Below are 20,731 nucleotides of genomic sequence, written 5' to 3' on the forward strand. Positions count from 1 at the left end.
TGGAGTTTTTACTACACATCACAACTCTTCGAGTCTGTCTGTCCAGTCAGCTTTCCACCCATCTTATTGTCTATTTATCCATATGTCACCAATGTGGTGATAAGGAGGTCAAAGTGGTCAAGACAAAGTATGATATGAAGTTAACAAAGCTGTTATCTGGTTAGTATCTATTGACCAGTATCTGGTCATATATTTTAAATACTAGAAAGCCAACTAATGACCCTGTATATAAATCATGTTAAACAGCATATATTAGAGAACTGTTAAATTACAGTACTAGAGAGTTTGCCTACCTCACTTGTTATTGGACATTAGTTAAAGACATATTAACGTTGAAATAAACCACTGATGTCTGAATGTACAACCACAACTCATTATTGTTTGTCATCACCATCTATCAATATCTCAATAATATTTTTCTTAATTTGAATAGAGTATTGTTACAATATTTCAGTATGCTTCAGGATGAGCTGTTGTAAATGGAACTGGATAGGAAAGATTTTATGTATCACTCCTCCCCCACTCCACCCCGCCAAGTTCTAATGGTGAAATTCTGTGGCTTAGATAATAAACATAACTAATAACATGATCACTGAAGCTCTTCACCATAAAAGATCATTAAAAAAATTGCATAAGGCACATACTTCACATAAATGAAATGGTTGCTCTATCTGCAGTATAACCAGAACTCTCAGTAAGTTAAAGGGTCTATATAGAGCCAGTACATGAGATTACTTAGGTGCTTATAATTAAGTTTGAATAATGTTTTCCTGTGCTGGGACTAATGAGCTTTACAGTGTGAAGCACAGAAATGCACCTATGAGAGACTAAACACCTTCTACCACTTCATTCAAAGGCACTTGCAAACATTCTGCATCTCCCAGGCTTGGAACTGTAACATATGTTAGGGTCCTTTATATTGCTAACATTTTGACTGGGTTACAGACGCATCAATCACTTTATTCATATACATTTTTCTGCTTGTGAAAATTTTGCTTATGGCCATCCTCCTACTCAAAGCCTCAAAGTGATTTTGAAGATTTTCCAAGTTTATGTTTAGTAATTCATCTTGGAATATGGTGAAATAAAAATTTGGAACAAGCTCTGTCATCACAGTTGTCACACTGCAGTTTCAAGATGCAAAATGATCACTGAGCTTTAAGTAAAGTTTACTGAGAGGTAATGTATTGCCAGATTAAACAGTTGTCTCTATGAGGTATTTCAATTTTCCATTTGAAACAATAGGGCTTCAGTCAATGGCATGATACTGAGATGAAGAAACTGGTAACACAACTTGGAATGTCACTCTCTAAATTTCTAAACACTATCTATATGTCATAACACAAGCAGAACCATGTTTTTCACTGTGTGAGAGAAAGCAAACTACCGTTTTATTCAAAACCTTACCAAGTATGAATAAAATTTTTAAGAATTTCCCATGCTTTAAAACCAAACTGCAATTACCTAATTAAGGGAAAACATGACAAACTTTTCATCTCTCAATATTTACTAATGTAGAAAAGTAGTTGTTATAAGAAGGGCTAATGGTACATCAAAGCCACAGAGTTCATTAAACTAGCATGGTCTATTACAAACTTTCAGCAATAAACATATAATGATTCAAAGTACATTATAAGTACATATCAAAGTACATTATAAAAAGTCATATGTTCTAAAAATAATTGCATCCCAAGAAGGTTGCCATCACAATTTTGAATTAGACTTTATTCTGTTTTATAAAGAGACAGATAAGACCATAGACTATGACTCTAATTTATGACAAGTATGACAAGCTGATAAATTGCTGACTTTAGAGGTTAGCTTCTCTCCATATGAAACCCCTGATAAGTAGGAGAATAAAGAACTGTCACTAAAAATGTGTTAGAACACATGTGCTTTAGCTTATTGATATTTTCTATTTTGTTGCTTTTGTTTTGTTTGAGAGACATCACGTGCATTTCACTGTACTCTCATGTAACTCTGACAATAAATTAGGAATTTAAAATTATCAGACATATGGCTTTGCAGATTGAAAACTTACATAAATGTACAAGCTAGTAAAAACCCAGATTGTAATTAAGAAGTACAGAAGTCTTAAATCAAGAGAGACATGGATATTTGTGCTGCCATTTAAATCAGCAGATTCATTAAAAAATCCCAAACAAAACAAAAAAAACCCCACCACACCACCACACCTAAATACCTTTAATTTAAAATGTTGCTATCCAAGTTCCATTTATAAAAGTACGAGGAATGCAAAAATAGAAATCTCCAACTTTCATTGTTCAATAACTTTTCATGAAGTCTACTTTCCCCTCTTGCCCCACTACCCTCATAACTTGTTATTTGGCAAGTGTATTTTCTAAAGTTTTTTCAAATGTTCTCTGGTTTTCTTTCACTGCTTTTCTTATCTTCATTTCCTCACTGCCTCCACTCCTCCATGCATGTCTTTTCTTTTCCTCACTTAGATTTTCCATTTCAAAAGAACAATTTGATATTTGACGCTGAAGACTAAATATTTCAGTAAATACCAGGGATATTATGCCTCTGCTCATGGAAAGGGATATATAACTGTACAGTTAATGAATTTTACTTCCGTTAGAAGCTTTCTTCAGGCTCAGCAATGACCCTTTGCATTTTGAAAAAAGCTTGTCACATTTGAATTAAGTCTGGACATACCTGTGTCAACTGTCCACATAAAAATTTGTATTCATGACTTCCACAGATTCTGGTTGAGGGGAATTGAACAGTTATCTAATGTGACAAAAAACATGTGTTGGAGATTACATATCTCCTGAAGTCAACAGGATTCTAAAATTCAGTGGTCTGCTCTTTAGCAGCTATTTCTTCTTCAATATAAAGAAATTTCCAAGCTCAAATGTCTTGTCCTCATAACACATCATGTGAAAGCCCAAAGCAAACTGAATATATATACAGAAATTATTTTTTTAATGAACAATACTGTAATTTAAAACTTATAGAATATCAAGTCTGACAGTAGTCAAGGAAATTGCTTTTGAAAAATAAAGATTAAAACATTTATCGAGATTTAATGAAACAAACAATTTTCGTGAAAATACATTGATTTTCATTAAAACGTTATTGTGAAGACAACTGTGAATGACTTTCTAATTAAAAATAGTTGGTGGAGGAAAGCTGTAAGACATTTGCCAGGTACGACGCAGTCAGAGAGTTATCCTAAGTTTGCAAGCACTTTAAATGAGTACCTCAACTAAGGGCTCTAGAGAATTGGTCTTTTTTTTTTTTTCAGGAATCAATTAATATTTAATTTTACCTATGTAATTAACTAAGAAGTAAAATTATTCCAAGATGAGATTTAACTTGAATTGTATCTCAAAATTATTACACATTCTATAGCATATGCCATGTCTATAAATCTATTTCTGCAAGATTATTTGAAAAACTTTGTCTTGCTCCCCATTTCCACAACCAGTGTAGAATTACAGTTCCTTTGAGCTTTTTTATCTCAAAAAACTTTATGATACAGCATTGCTATTTCTGGTCAGGCCTAGCTGTATTTCTCTATAGCATTATGGTTAGTAGAATAAAAATGATTATTTTTGGTTTTGACAATTCTTGGCTACAATATTTAAGACACATATGATGGGGCCAAAAAGAATTTCTTGTGCTTAATACAGAGTACATATTTTTGTCGATGCAAAGAACAAGATGAAAGGTATATAATTTCAGTCATTGCCTTCATTTTTTCTTTACTTTGGGGACAAGAATATCTACTTCATTTAGCTTCATTATTTGTACTCCATTAAAATAATGTTTGTTATGACAATTAGCATTATAGAACTGGGTATTCAGATAGTCATCTATAATTCCCTATTCACTGAACTTATGTATTACTAAAAGACTCTGATGCTATAATGCTAAATATCCAGAAACTGAATGTTTCTAAAGATTGAAAAAAGTGTAGAAAGAAATCATATTATTTTACTCTTCAAAAGCCATTGGAGTTCTCTCAAATCCTGTCAAAGCTTCACCCTCCCCTCAAGTTTTCTCCCTATAAGTACTTTTCATGTATCAGAGAGATTAATTTTCTGACAATTCCACTATTTATATAAGAAATAATTTAAGTAAATATTTAAGACAATTGGCTAAGGAAAATTCACTTCACCTGTTTCACGTTTCACATTTTCATGGCAAAAATGATTCTTCGTTAGAAAGCAGAAACACCCAAACTTTAAAAACAATAATAGATTATATAATATATTCAATATCTTAGAAATGAGAACAGATCTTTGTGATCTTTGTGATATATCAGATATGTATCAGTCTATCAAATGTACTATAAGTAATTTCATTCACCAAAAAAATCTTTCAGTAAATTGTTTTAAAAAATAATGAGAATTTTTTAAACTGGACGTTTTTCTCTATTAGTTTTTTAATTTTTTCCATTGTTCATTATATTGCTTTTCACTCAAAAAAAATTTCAAAGCAATACATAAATCTAAAAATATATTGATAAAAATGTTGATTTTTTTCAGCCCATACCTGTTCACTTCTAATGCAATCTCAGTCTAAGGTAGATCACATGAATTCTGCTCTGACAGCTTATTTCTCTCCACTGACAGAAGAAGGTTAAACTGACTAATTTGGACCTGGAAAACTACATTTTGGATGTCTAAATACAGAGAAAATTAAAACCAGCCACAGAACTAGTTCTGTAGGTGTAAAATGGATATAACTACCTGAGCTGTAGTGGTAAGAAAAACATGGTTAAAACTGTGAACTACAATATGGTATTGCTTACAGAAAAGAATAAATAAAATAAGGATATAACTGCTGGACAAGCAAAACAGATTCAAAACTTTATTACTTCAATAATAATTTCAGTATAGACCTTAAGGGACCATTATTTCTCAGAAATTATACGTAATCTACTCTTTATGCAAGCTTAATTTCATGAGCCTGATGTTTTTAATTTTGTCAAACTATGCAGAATCAAATGGCTACCAATATGATTTAGTTTCTGAATAAGTTGCATATTTTTGCTTCATTGATTCTGATTAATTTTTAATTTTAATGCCATACCTGTTCTGTCAGGTATAACTGGAAAAGATTTAAATATTGTAAGATAAAATTCTTTATGTTTTCAACTTTCTGTCTTAATCTACTTCACAGATGAATAAAAGGAAGGATAATTCTTGACCAAAAAAAAACCCAAAACTTCCCTCGATGTTGTTCCTGTGCAGAACAATGACAATTACAAAGCTTCCCTAAAGCTAAACAAAAACGAACAGTGATTAAAAAGTATTCTAAGGATTTACAGATACTTTTTGCTATTATCACCTGTATGTGAACATGCATCTAATTAAGGCACGTACTGTTCTGATTCAGCAAACAGTGCATTCTTCATAGCAAGCCAGTTCTCATAACTTCACTAAGTTGAGAGGAATCATTACTCCTATAGTTTCAAAAGGGTCACTTAGAAAATAAAGTTCCATACAAGTACTGAATGATTTCAAGCAGAAAAGTAACAAGATATCTTTTCTTACAGAAGATATAGAGGATTCACAAGATCATAATTCAGATCTTCTAAAACTGCCTTACCATGGTGTAGTTGTGAGCCACCTTCATAAGCTCTGTGCATCCTTGCGCATCAGCAAACGCTCGTATTCCCAAACAGTTGGATGGGTGCAAAAGCTTCATTAGAAAATGGCAGCAAACTTCTACTACTTGTGGGAGCTGGAGGAGGCAGGCAGCTGCTAGAAGATTTTCAATGGTGTCTTCTTTCAGTTCCAGGCAGCCTGAAAAAAAAAAGATTGGTAACACATGCAAACTTATGTACTTGGTATTTACAAAACATGCAGTATCAAAAGATGTTTTACAAATAATCCTAGCTCTATATAAATAAATCTACAGAAAAAGGGAAGAGAAGGAGGATTAGTCTCTCTGTGACCTGAACATCACAGTATTTGAAACATTTCTTTGTAAACTACTATTAATTCAACTATATAATAGGGATACAAATAAAGACTGTGAAGTGTGGAAAGGAAAAGACGACTTAGGAATACTGGTTTTATTTCTATAATGAGACTAAAATCTGAGTAAGTATTTGGATATCAACCAGACTGTGATTTTTTTTTTTTTTTTTGCATTGAAATTGGTGATAAAATTTGCATTATCTTCAGTGGTACACAGCAAAACTAAATGGCTCAGAGCCATTTACCTCCCCGCAAAGAACGAAATAACTGACTAACGTAGTATGACGAAAGCCATAAAAGTATCTTCAAAATAGGGCTTCAAATCTTCAAACTTCGTGTTGCTTATTTGTAATGTGACTCTGGGATTAATCTGAGCAATATATGGCAGGCCTCTCATAGGATATAGTTCTTCTAAAAGACTTTATATTAGCTATAAGAACATATATGGATGCATAATATTTATATTCCATTAATTAATACTTATATTGCACTTAATTTTGTAATTTTACGAGTCATTATCTTTATCTTGCAGACTGATACACTTTTTAATAAATAAAAGGTAAAATAGAACAAAAGAATCTTAAAAAATATTTTCTTTTAGTGAGGAATAAGTGTCATTCTTGTCATCATGTTGGGGAGGCCCAACCTGTCATTTTTATATGAATTTTTTTTTGTTAGTATCTCTTACAAATCTCTTACATTAATACTTAAGTAACTATAAATTAGAGATCACAATGATGTCTTGGAGAACTGGAAAAAATAGACAATTAAAATGTGCAAATATAATATAAATTTTAAGAAATTAACACTTCTGATTTTATTTTGCTGTGCTTGGAAAAATAATTTCAAACTATGAGAGGATTAGGTGTATATTGATCTTTCTGTTCAAAATAATATAGTTCAACTGTTAGATGAACTCACTCCTTTCCCCACACAAATTTTGTATTTGTTGTCACATAAAGAGAAATCCACAAATCTTAATAGTTCTATCACATGCCACTGAGCAGTTCTAAAATCCTCAACTTCACAACAATGCCATTGAAAAGAAAAGCTGCTTTATATTGCAATACCAAACCCAAAATACAATAACCATAACACTGAAATCTGACCTTTTCTCCTTCTTTCACTGTATCTGGAGCTTTTAATATAAGACGGAAACTGGGAAGTTATACTTTACTATATTATTTATAATACAACCTTTTGCAAAGGTCAGAGCATCAGATCAAGTACACAGCATAATTTCAGTGGTTTTCCTGTGCTTATTTTTATGCATCTATTAACGTCACATAAGTTTCCCTTTATGTTATCTGTCTTTTTCTCATCATTTCTGTCCACCACACATTTATGCAATGTGGTCAGAAAGGACACTCAGCAGCTGATTCTTGGCTGACTCACATATTTATCAGTGACACCCCCACATTTGCTGCATGCTTGCAGGTAACCACTGGCTCAACACACTACTCATTTTCTAGAATATAGTTCCACTGTGTCATGTGGAAGCTATCAAAAGATAGTTGTTTTCAGGTTAAAACTGATCATCCCAGTACCAGAAGGAAGAAGGAAAAATAAAAGTGTGCAAAACAGCTGTGAAAAGTAGACAGGCTGAGAAATGTGCTGATGGAAACAAAATTAGATAAATGGAGTTCTAAATCTCCTTTTCTTATACACTATTTATTTTTCAACAAGCAGCTCAAAGAAGTCTCTGGCCCTACAAAGCTGATCCAGAAAACATTTGCAGAATGACATAAGGATTGAAAGAATCACCACCCTTTATGATGAAAGGTAATAATGTCACAGTTTGGCTTTTTATCACTAAATGTAGCCTTAGGAGAAAATCCCAAAGGAAAAAGTTGTAGCCACATCAGTCTGTTTATTTTCAAATTGAAGATATTTTCTGTTATCTGTAAGGAAAACTTGGGTACTAGTAGGATTAAAATAAGTTGAAGTCAATAAAAATTATTATCTGTTTTATAAATTATATATTTCTTTATGTAACCAAGATGATCATTTTGAAGCAGATCCTTCACATTTTTATGGAATAGAGTGAAGTTTCTGCCTTACATATTAATTAAGGGAGGAAACATACAATGGCTTCTGGGATACCTGGGGATATGAATATATTATAATTTGACTTATTTTTAACTAAATTCAGAAACACCAATTTACTACTTAATATATCTAGGATAAGAGCTAGAAAATTACACTCAGCTTGAGCTAAAGAGGAGTTTTCTGTGCTTCTTTCTTTCCATACTGTCTTATCCTGCCTTTTTTTTTTTTCTGCACAAACATAATAAGAAGTAAGATAGGGCTCTCCAGGATCCTGTTTTTACAAAGCATTAGCTTCAATAGTAGATAAGTATCTTATCTACTTAAATGCTTTCCAAGTCTTACTTATCTTCATTTTAAACATCAAGACCCCTTCACAAGTTTGGTCACAAAGGCTGTATTCACTTTTTCAGAAGGGTGCTGTGACATTTTTATGCAAAGTTCTCTGGGATATCAAGTGTGTAGCATGGTCAGAGTTTGCAAAAAAAGCTGTTAAGAGGCTCTATATATACAAAGTCAACCCTTCAGACAGTTTCATATTGACAATTAGATGATCCAAGCATCTATTAAAAATGTTTAATAGGCTATTCAAGGGGGCATTAACATTACTGCTTCTTCAATTCACCTCCCCTTCACATTTTTATGCAATAAGGAGCTTGCACAAGTACTTCAGCCTGAGCAAAACAAATTAACCAAAGCTTAAAATCTCATTTTGTGTTACATTAATTAGGATTAAAAAAATATATGAGAAAAAACAATCAAAAGAACTTTAATGGATTATAATTGTTATTCTAAATTATAGTTCTGTTTGTGACAAATTTTATGTGTATTGTTTATGCAGAAACTAAAATGCCTGTCTTTAGGATCCATTCTAATAATGAATACCTAAATTTTATTACCTCATTATAAAATGTGAAGCAGAGATAATATATAAAAATACCCTGATAACTTTATTCTTTTGCTAAATCTTTTTCCAAGTTAAGGGACAGTTTTGGGTTTTTTTTCTTTTTTTAAATCTCATCTTTGCATCTTTGACCACCTTTGCATGATATTATTAAGGTCAGTGTGTGTCACAGGAATCAGCCTCCCATGACTATTGACGAATAGGTATCAATACAAATATGGTGGGAACACTCAGTAGGTACTGCTCACCTGCTCTGTGCATAAGCAACAAAGTTTAACCCAGACCCGTAACACATGGTATCATCCTTTTCCTCATGTGCACTGTAAATTTTTTCTCTCTTGTAATTACACATTTATCCATTCATAGCAAGACTCTTCAACATTCTTAAGACAGCTGTGAGTAAGGGTGCACCAGTAAAGTCATGGGAAGGGCCAAGGAATTAGAAACAAAAGCTAGAACTAATTCCTTTTAATCAGGTATATATCTTTTTAACCTTTCTATTTCATGTGTCTTGATCAGTTGTGTTGCAGTTTTAAAAAGTTTCTGAATGGAATTATTTCCATAGGCTAACAGGTTGTAGGAATGCAACTTCTCTATTAGGTCTCCATTTTTTAAAATAAAGGCAGTAAATGGTATAAAGATAATATTTGTTCAGATTTTGCATATGTGATGGTTTTGACTGGGGTAGAGTTAATTTTCTTCATAGTAGCTAGTATGGGGCTATGTTATGGATGTGTGCTTAAAACAGTGTTGATGATACAGGAATGTTTTAGTTATTGCTGAGCAGTGCTTACACAGCGTCAAGGCCCCTTCTGCTTCTCAAACCACCCCATCAGCGAGTGGGCTGGGGGTGCACAAGAAGTTGGGAGGGGACACAGCGGGACAGCTGACCCCAACTGACCAAAGGGATATTCCACACCATATGATGTCATGCTCAGCATATAAACTAGGGGGAAGAAAAAGGAAGGGGGGGTGTTCAGTGTTTGTCTTCCCAAGTAACCGTTACGCGTGATGGAGCCCTGCTTTCCTAGAGATGGCTGAACACCTGCCTGCGGATGGGAAGGAGTGAATGAATTCCTTGTTTTGCTTTGCTTGCCTGCGCGGCTTTTGCTTTACTTGTTAAACTGTCTTTATCTCAACCCACAAGTTTTCTCACTTCTACTCTTTGGATTCTCTCCCCCATCCCACCGGGGGGAGTGAGTGAGCAGCTGTGTGGTGCTTAGTTGCCAGCTGGGGTTAAACCATGACAGGACAGTAGATTAATTGCTTACAATTATGGTTGCAAAAAGCAACTGCTTTTTTGAAAGAGCATTAAATTCCAGTGAAGACTAGAACAAGCTTATAAAAAAGGTGCTATGCTTCATATTGCCGTAACAGACCATTTTGGCATTGCTTATCATTAATCTTATCAAATCTTAGTTATCTGCCAGGTAGCCACCTGAGCTAATAATCTGATTATCTCCTTTTACAGTCAATGGAGAGAAATATGAGGTGTTAGATCAGTTTTCATCTGCCCTGTTTTAGTCACCTACTTTAGAATGAGATGAATCACTCCTTAAGAGTAGCTATTTCTTGGCTTTAACTATAAAAGGAGCGCCTTCATTTGACTTACTGAGACACTGTTGATATTTATATTTGCTGATACGAATTCAGTTCATCTGCTCCCAAACATACAGTACCGGAATCATCAGAATCATCAGGTATCAGGTGATGAAGTGTCTGGAAATGCTTTACACCCTTTAAACACTCTCTGGGTCCAATTCTGATGATCATTCTCTCTGTTACTGTCAAGTCCTGGTAATGACATAACAGGTAGTAAGCACCGCTTACATCCATACATGAAGAGCAGCCAATGAAGAACGCAATAAAAAGTATTTCCCTGTAGCAGAACATCTTTTAGTCTCCAGCTGATTTCTGAAGTGAATGTTAAGGTTTTGATTTTGACCCATCCATTAATAGATAAATTCTACATTGTGTCATTTCCTACCCTTTTCATAAAGGTGAAGTTGCTTTCAAAAAAGAAGATGTGACTTTGCAGAGGTTTCTCCTGATGAAACGCTTTATTTTCTATTAATTATTTGCTGCAGACCATCAGTTGGAAGTGAGGAAGACAGGCACTCTATGGCTGATTGTGTTTATTTCCTTACAGTTTGGCATTTAGCATCAGTGAAAATTCAGAAAGGCAGCTCATTTTTTTTTCTGTAGATAAACAAATAAACAAATAAATACTGCCCCAAAAGGGAATAGTCTCCTACAGAAACAGATAGTGCAATTTAAATTGGGGAAAAAACTTAGGATCTGTCCATTCTCTATTATCAGCGTATTCATCTTACATACTGGCAGCCAAAACTTAAACCAAATACAAATTAACCCAAAAGTATGTATGACCCAAAGATGTGTTTACTTGAGGGTGTTGATGAATCACTTGATTTTTTGGCAGCCATTTTGGTATCAGCCACCATAAATAAAAGACAAGTTAAACCATATGACTTAACTAGGAAAATTATTTTTTCCCCAGTGGAAAAACATTTTTTTTCTAACAGAAAATTTTCCTGTCCTGAACAACTTCAATCCCCCTCAACTCCAAACTGAGTCATCTGATTGGATCAGATTGATTTTCTGTTCATACAACATCTCTTTTTTAATCCCTGTGGATAAAATTCAACTCTTGAAAAGGACAACTTATTTTAACTCCTCTTCACACAGGGGTTTTAAAATTATTTTTTAAAAGTAATTTACTTTACATTTATAGGAAATAGTCTCTAAAAACCATTAAAAATTAAAATCAGGAAAGCATACACTTCATTCAGATATATAACTTTTGACTATGATTAGATACTCGTTTACGTTGTCAGTTATGGTGCTAGTTTTTGAACTCTTCACTACAAAACATGACTTCAAAAATATGGCAATTTGTCATTTCAAATAACAATTTTTATATAAAATCTATATTTAAGTATTATTTTGTGTAAAAATTATTTTATAAATTATTACGGAGCCATAAAAAATATGTAGTTTGCCAAAAATGAAAATGCCTCCATCACGTTAATATGAGAATTCTTATAAATTAAATAGATTCACTCTTTTAAAAAACTGTATGATCGTTTACACCCTAATATTGCTACATCTTTGTTTGAGTAAGTTGTCTAAAATGGCATAATCTTGTCATTTGTGAGTACTGCTACAGTGCACTGTATTTCAATGGCACGGAAAATTACAACATTGCAGAGTGATAAGGAAATCCTATTAACAAATTAAAATCCCCCCTGAGCAGGAACGTTCTTGCAAATGTCTGGCTAAAGATCAGAAAAGTATATTAGCCAAAATATGCCATGATGCAGTACCTTTTCATCTCCTGGTCTGAAAAAAAACCCAAAACACCTCTGTTATATAACTGAAATGTCATGTTTTTAAAGAAATTTTTTCTGCTGACTTATAAATATCAGCTCTTTGGAGAGAGACATTAAGATGCTACTTTTTCCTTAGGAAGCAACTGCCATTCATGTGCGTTAGCTCACCTTGGATATTTGAACATAGTCATCCGTAAGATATACATACAAATAACAGGAGTAAAAACAATAAATAATTTTAGCCTTGAGTCTAATCGTCACAAAACCTTTTTATAAACTGTGAAGAAAGATACATTAGTGCTCTGAAACACACCTGAAGATACATTTTTCCATTGACTATAGAAAAATTATTAAAATATGAATTTCATTGTTGGTATTATTTGCTAAAGATTACTAGCTTGTACTTGCATAGGTGATCAATATATTAATAATTATATCACCAATAATTCAACTATTATACAGTCATTATATTTGGAAATTCTAAGCTTAGTTTTATATATAAATAGGGGAATACGAACTCACAGGTTAAAAGAAACAAAGAAAAAAATCCCAAGATAAAGGTTACCTCAAAAATAAACAAATATAAATAGGCTTTACTACTAAATTTCCAACAGCACAAATCTTGCACTCATACACCAAACAGCATGGGGAATGACAGGAATTTTTCCCAAAAGCTCATTTCAGATACAAGGCCTTAGTTTCCCTTAATTCTTTTCAGTCAATGGACTTTAATACTTGGGTTTGCTTCAAGACTGTAGGTCCTGCTCATCATGCTGCATACATTGAAAACCACTCCAGGAGTTTACTTTTGTAAACAAAATCAAACTTCGTGCTTAGGAGTGTGGGGAAATCTTGTTCCAAAAGACTTGTACTGAATACTAGGTACATTTCAGGGAGATTTTATTCCAATGGTTGTTTTCTGTTGATGATATGAATGGGAGTATACCACCTTTAGCTTGCAGTGCACTGCCCAGGCTTCCAGAACTATCCCAAATGACCTTCCTCGCACAAGTCCTTTTGCTACTATCAAAACCACACAAAGCATACTCTCAATATCTATATCTCAGTGAGATACAGCTTTTCTATTACACTGAACACAATCAAGCCCTGACCTCTGGGGGAAAAAAAAAAGCGGGGGGGGGGGTAAAGAAAAAAGAAAGAAAAATGTCTCAGAGGAGCTCAGCTTTCAGGTTTGAAGGAGCAGTATTTTATTCTCTATGTGTGAAGCTAGCTCAGAAGCAGGAATACTCATCTCTGCCAGGATAAGTTTCTCAACTTCTCAGGCAATGATTTAGCAGCTATGGTAGCACAGAACAGTTCAAACCCACACTTAAAGAACAAAAGGTTACAGAGACGGAGGCATCAATTGCCAACAAAGAATTTTTGCTTATGAGTCCACCTTACAGCCTAATGAAATCTGCTTTGCTTTGGGCTAGATTCCACTGCTGGAAGAATTGAATACTACTGTTGCATCCTGTCCTGTGAACACATTTCAGCACAGTTGCTGTGTGATAGGCAAAGAATACAAAGGGGATGAAGATACGCTTTACAATGCAGAGACAGGAGCAGAGAAATGCATGAAAGGTGAGGACCTCTTTCACAAACTGCCATTGTGATTTTCCTGAACTTTTTGCTTTCTTTTGTAACTGTGCATACAAAGCTAGGCAGCTGAGCTTAGCAGAGTGGATATGGGTACATGTCTCCACTGCAGGAACTCCAGAAAGAAGCACATTAAAGAGATAGCCCATGTTATAGCAAGCAGCCTGTCTGGTCACTTCACTGATGCTGTTTAGGCAACAGCATGGCATGCAACAGATGACAACACAGGGGGATGGCACTCCACTCAAAGGAACCCTCTCAATTTTCAGGCATGCCATGTATTAATGTTCAGTGCTTGGTTTATTCCCTTTTTGGGGATGGAGAACTTTGAACACAAAAAGGGACGGCTTTAAAAAAGCACCTTGCTGTGCACTCAGTCTAACCGTTCTTCCACTCCACATTCACCGCTTCCCTGAGTCTGCCTGAAATATTCTTACTGACTTCTCAGGAGGAGCAGGTTTTCACCACAGTACAAGGAGACAGTCACTATCTATCTCCCCATAACAGTCTCAATCATTCTGAATACTCAAAATTTATGGATATCCAGTTCATAGCTCTTTTTCAAGCAATTCTGATATGCTGCATCAAAAGAATGAGAAAACAGCTGGTTCCTAATACATAATTGTAAATTTTGTCCCTTAATGAAGTATCCTGGGTAAAAGGAAGAACAGTAACAGTTTATTTAATTGTATAACTCCAGAAATGAGCAAGAACTTAGTGTTCTCGGAGGAGCTTGCCAAGCCGGTCTCCATCATTTATCAACAGTCCTGGTCAACGGGGGAGGTCCCGGATGACTGGAGGCTTGCCAATGTGACGCCCATCTACAAGAAGGGTCGGAAGGAGGATCCGGGGAACTACAGGCCTGTCAGCCTGACCTCGGTGCCGGGGAAGGTTATGGAGAGGCTCATCTTGAGGGCGCTCACGGGACACGTGCAGGATAACCAAGGGATCAGGCCCAGCCAGCACGGGTTCATGAAAGGCAGGTCCTGCTTGACCAACCTGACCTCCTTCTATGACCAGGTGACCCGCCTAGTGGATGAGGGGAAGGCTGTTGATGTTGTCTACCTGGACTTCAGCAAAGCCTTTGACACTGTTCCCCACAGTATTCTCCTAGAGAAGCTGGCGGCCTGTGGTTTAGACAGGTACACTCTTCGCTGGGTAAAAAACGGGCTGGATGGCCGAGCCCAGGGAGTTGTAGTGAATGGGGTGAAATCCAGCTGGCGGATGGTCACAAGTGGAGTCCCCCAGGGCTCAGTTTTGGGACCGGTCTTGTTTAATGTCTTTATTGATGATCTGGATGAGGGGATAGAGTGCACCCTCAGCAAGTTTGCAGACGACACCAAGTTGGGAGGGAGTGTTGATCTGCTTGAGGGTAGGAAGGCTCTGCAGAGGGATCTGGACAGGCTGGATCGATGGGCTGAGGCCAACCGGATGAAGTTCAATAAGGCCAAGTGCCGGGTTCTACACTTCAGCCACAACAACCCCAGGCAACGCTACAGGCTTTGGGATGAGTGGCTGGAAAGCTCCCCCGCAGAAAAGGACCTGGGGGTGTTGATTGACAGTCGGCTGAATATGAGCCAGCAGTGTGCCCAGGTGGCCAAGAAGGCCAACGGCATCCTGGCTTGTATCAGAAATGGTGTGGCCAGCAGGAGCAGGGAGGTGATCATGCCTCTGTACTCGGCTCTGGTGAGGCCGCACCTCGAATACTGTGTTCAGTTTTGGGCCCCTCACTACAAGAAGGACATTGAGGTGCTGGAGCGTGTCCAGAGAAGGGCGACGAAGCTGGTGAGGGGTCTGGAACACAAGTCTTATGAGGAGTGGCTGAGGGAGCTGGGGTTGTTTAGCCTGGAGAAGAGAAGGCTGAGGGGAGACCTTATCGCTCTCTACAACTACCTGAAAGGGGGTTGCAGAGAGGTGGGTGCTGGTCTCTTCTCCCAAGTGACTAGTGACAGGACAAGAGGAAATGGCCTCAAGTTGCGCCAGGGGAGGTTCAGGCTAGATATTAGGAAAAAGTTCTTTACTGAGAGAGTAGTGAAACATTGGAATAGGCTGCCCAGGGAGGTGGTAGAGTCACCCTCCCTGGAGGTATTCAAGGAGCGTGTGGATGTGGCATTGTGGGATGTGGCTTGATGGGCATGGTTCTGTGTGGTGTTGGGTGGGTTGGTTTTTGGTGTGTTGTGGTTTGTTGTTGTTGTGTGGTGTGGTGGTTTTTTTTGGGTTTTTTTGTTTTGTTTTTTTGTTTTGGTTTTTTTTGGTTGGACTTGATGATCTTACAGGTCTTTTCCAACCTTAGTGATTCTGTGATTCTGTGATTCTGTGTTTCAGTGACAGAAATGGAAAACATCTGCTCCAGCTGGGCACGAGATCCTCAGAGCAGGGATTACTCCAAAAAAACCAGTTAAGGAGGCAGTCAGTCTCTGCAGTTCGTTAAGCTAAAGGTGTCTCTGAAGATCCTCCCACAGACCTGAAATGTATGAAAGCCCATAGTTTGTTTCAGGATCAGAAAGACGTTCAGTGTAGGAAGGTATTTGATTCCAAGCAGGCTGACATCCACAGGTGGAGGAAGATAACAGTCTAGTTCTACAGTTACAGTGAGGAAATTTGGAAGACTCTTGCATTGTATGTATGGACAGTATAGCTGATAATTCAGTCCAGGAATAACCCTTGATGCTGCACTAAGGCTTTGCTGATGCATAAATAAGAACTTAATGAGGAACACTATATGAAAACGTGTATCTTGTCAATGGATCCAGCACTAGTAAGAAAGTTAACTGGAGCAAAGGTACGTTATGATCTTGGAAGTGTAGTCAATGCAGAACATCCATGGACAGATAATCTGAATGATGGCTTTGGACATCATCAGATCACTACCACCTTCCCACTTCCTAAATTGGAGCAACCCTGATAAACAAGGCTTCTGTGGATAACTGCAACTCTCCCTTTATTGACTCCTGAAAAGGAGTTTATTACAAGTATCTGCTCCCAGAAGAGAACATCGCAGGGGATCTTCCATACCCAGAAGTTAAGTTTATTCAAGGTCTACCACCATCTGGTATGACTTACGACCATTTTTCTGTACTCTCCATTACACAATGGCTAACAAAGTCTTCCAGGACAATTCAATTACCTTAACTTGTCCTTTTATTACTCATCCCAGAGTTCCTGAAACAACTGATGTCCCTTCAGAAGTGAATGGAAATTCACAAGGGCTTATTCTGTGAAAGTGCAAAGTCAACCATCAAGTACACGGCAGAGCAAATGTAGTGAGACAGCAGCAGGTAATAGTCTTTTGCAAAAAGTGCTAGATAGAAATAGTCCACGTTCACAGGGGTCTCTAAGATGATACCACAGAACAATCAACTCTTGAACTTACTCAACATGTCACAGAGATAGAGGCACAGGCCTTCAGAATATGCACAATATCAGGGGTCACTCCAGTTCTCAATGTGATGAGTATCTCCTAGAGGGCAGTAGCCTGACACACTGTAAACAAGCTACCATCACCTAAGAGCCAAGGATTTTTTGTCTGAGCAGATGCCTTTAATAATATACATACAACCTTATATTATATCAATTAAGTTAAGCTTGTCTGGGACTTCCCTCTAGCACTGAGGCTAACTGGAATGAAGTGGCCTCGTTTATACACTAAATTGTCATCCTCCAAACCATGGTAGTCACATTCAAACTGTGTGTTGAAGAATGATCCCGTGGCTGTGATAACCCCTGGACTGTATGAACACTATAAATTGGCACAGGCCAAAACTATGTTAAGTGTCATTCTCACTGTTTATTTGTAGACAATGAGTTTCAGCAATTAAAAAAAAAAATCCCACAAAAAAAATCCAAACCAACCCCAAAACTCCCTGGGATATTTAATTAATAAAGCATAAAGCATCTGTTCTGAAGGAACCTAAGGGTCCTTGTGCTTAAAGGTTGTTTCTTTCTTGCTACATCCCTGATGTGTGTTATTAGATATAACACTGACAGAGAAGACAGTTGACAGTTCTTTAATTAAAGAATCCCCCAAATAAAATCTAATTAAAAGCTATGCGGTAGGGCTTGAACCTCTTCTATGTACGATCCATGCTCAGTTTGGTTTTTTTTTTAGATATGCATAAGTAAATCAAGGATTTTTTGTTTTCTGTCAGTTAACTGGTTTTTGCTTTTTCGGTTTCATTAACGGTATGAAAGCACCAACCTATTCTTCTGATCACTGTTGGGAATGCATACTAATTAGTTAGACCGATGCAGTCTGAGGAAATCTACAGTAACTTCACAGCTCTGTTGTAACTTCAAAGGAAGGCTCCCAGAGTCACCAATGGCAGCAAAATACCAGAAGCTCAAGCTCTAGTTCCAGTTCTATCTAAAACATTTAAGCATAATTGAAAATACTGAAAACTCAAGTTTTAAGATCAAGAAAGAAGCATTACCTAAGAAAATGAGGTAAAGAAATACTTCTTATCTTGAACTCTAAAAAGATCAAAGAATATATATCCATGTATCCCAGGGCACTAGGATCTCAATCCTAGATTTTCTGCTATCAATCATCTTGCTACTTGAAAAATGGAACATATTTTCTGCATAGCCATTGCACCTAAGTGTTGGCTTCAGAGTTCCTCAGCTGGCTTACATGAAACATTTAACAGACATGCAGAAGAGGAAGCTTTGTTTCCTCTTAAGTTATAGTTCTGTTATATCACAGATGAAACATACTTTGTTTATTTGAATAAACCAATCAAATGCAGCTACTTGTGGATAGGTTAAACCTGTACCTTATATTGTAGTTGCATATTTTTTACTGGCCAAATATGTCCTTCACAAAAAAACGTGGGAAAACCTTTGTGGTTTACCCTTGTGAATCTATGAAAAGTACAAGAAGCACATAATTTTGATGCAGTGTTTTACTAATAAATCTACATTATATATATATATAATTTGAATTAAACAACTTATAATTACATTCTAATTTAGCTTATGTAATTAGAAAACTTTGTGCTTATTTCAGATAAAACAAAACAATATACAGCCACTACCTTATTAATTTATTTACAAATTTAAGTTATTCAGTTATAATCCTTATATATAACACAAAAACCACTTCCAAAAGAACCCCAAAGGCCATCTAACATAGAGTTTATAGTACATGTTTTTACACATCTCAATTTTTTCAGCTTTAATCAAATTGTGTTTAATAGGTTCATCTATCACATCAACTTTATTATTAGTCATGCTGCCTCTTCACAGAAACTTTAACACCTTTTACTATCTTTAAATCAGTATTTTTGGCAGTCTAAATTTCTGTCGTCTTGTTACTGCTCTTAGATGGACACCTGCGTGCACTTAGGAGCAGCTCTTATTGAGGCTGTACAGGACTTGATGCTCTGCTGGTCACTATGTCATTCTACCTTGCCAATTATTTAGAACTCTATTTGCTTATACATGAGTGAACACAGTCCAGCTTCACAGTGCGTCACGACTCTGTCATCTCCTATCTAGGAGATACAGAAAGTACAATTTACCATTGTATAAAGCCTTTCATAATATAATTAAGTACTGTGACTCCTTTATTTAAGAGTGGTATTTTCTTTAAGAAGAAAAAAAAAAGAAACATTTTAGAAGAAAAAAAAGTTAAAAAAAAAATGAAGCAAGCAAAATAAATTAACATTGTATTTTTTGTGCTTAAGCATTTGTCCAACTTTACTCATAAGTATAGCCTCAAAAATATGACTGGATTTACTTAATATGCTGATTCCTCATAGATGGCAAGCTCTTCTTTAAGTTGATTAGAGCTTAAAATACTCATTTTACTTTGCAAAGTAAGTAATATCCTGACTTCACACAATTGGCAAAAGAGACAATATACACCTTTTTTTTTGGTGTTTTTTTTTCTTTTTTTTCCCCCTAAGTTAAATTCACTAGTGTTGCTACCTGGCTATTTTTTCTTTGTCTCCCATTGAGATATTATTTAGCTATTTTTTACATGATAAGGTTCTTTATTTTGTAGGGTAGCAGAGGATTTTTTTAAATATATGCATATATATTTGATCTCTAAATATAATTTTTATTTATATATCTGTATCTTTTTCATTTCTATATAGAAAAATAAAATTGTTTAGGACCTATTGTAACAGAAAACTTTTTGAATTATTAAATACAATACCAAATAAGGAAAAAATGCTACTTTTTAATTCAGTCAAAGAAGATTGAACACCTTCTCTTGAAAAATGAAAACCTGAAACACAGAGCTTGTTTAACAGATTTAAATCTAATAAATAAACAACCAAGAATGATAGAAAGGCTTATGGAAGCTAATATGATGGTAGCAAAATATTATCTTTAGCTCATGGGATAAAGGAATACTGATTCTCTACTGGATAGGAATTCTTCAGTGTTATAAATAGCATTAAATTCCAATATAAGTTTTAAATAAACATAGGAAAATAGCCTGATTTTGAAATAAGTAACATCTATTCACTTTCTTTTACATTTTTAGAAAAACTTTTTTTTTTTTTTTTTTAATTTTAAAAGATTAAGACCTACAATCGTGAACTAATTTTCAAGATTACTTTAGGGTTTTTTCATTTTTGAAAAAGGGTAGCAGCTTTCATATCCCACATTCTAAAACTCCTGGGAAAAGTACATTTGTAGTCAGAAATTACATATTTAAGGGAGATTATAATAATAAAACCTACCACCTTTAGTAAAGCTTCAAAATCACATTTACACCAAAAATATATTTTTACTTTTATATTTATCTTCCTTTATAACTGGAATAAAAATATGCCAAATATGTTCTAACATAAAATTTTTACCTCCCTAATAATATTTAGGATGTTTCTGACCAGATTCAAAATGCATTGAGTTGCAGAACTGAA

General features: G+C 35.5%; 1 protein-coding gene across 2 annotated transcripts in view; it reads right to left on the reverse strand.

Moving 5' to 3' along the window:
* Window positions 1-20,731, reverse strand: part of KLHL1 (kelch like family member 1) — a 238,422-nt gene that overhangs the window by 133,103 nt on the left and 84,588 nt on the right. For both annotated transcript variants that reach the window (XM_059819433.1, XM_059819426.1), the window contains one exon: window positions 5,584-5,780. In XM_059819433.1, the coding sequence (XP_059675416.1) occupies window positions 5,584-5,780 (197 nt within the window). The remainder of the gene's footprint in view (window positions 1-5,583; window positions 5,781-20,731) is intronic.

Source organism: Gavia stellata, chromosome 1, assembly GCF_030936135.1.
Source record: "Gavia stellata isolate bGavSte3 chromosome 1, bGavSte3.hap2, whole genome shotgun sequence".
Lineage (NCBI taxonomy): Eukaryota > Metazoa > Chordata > Aves > Gaviiformes > Gaviidae > Gavia > Gavia stellata.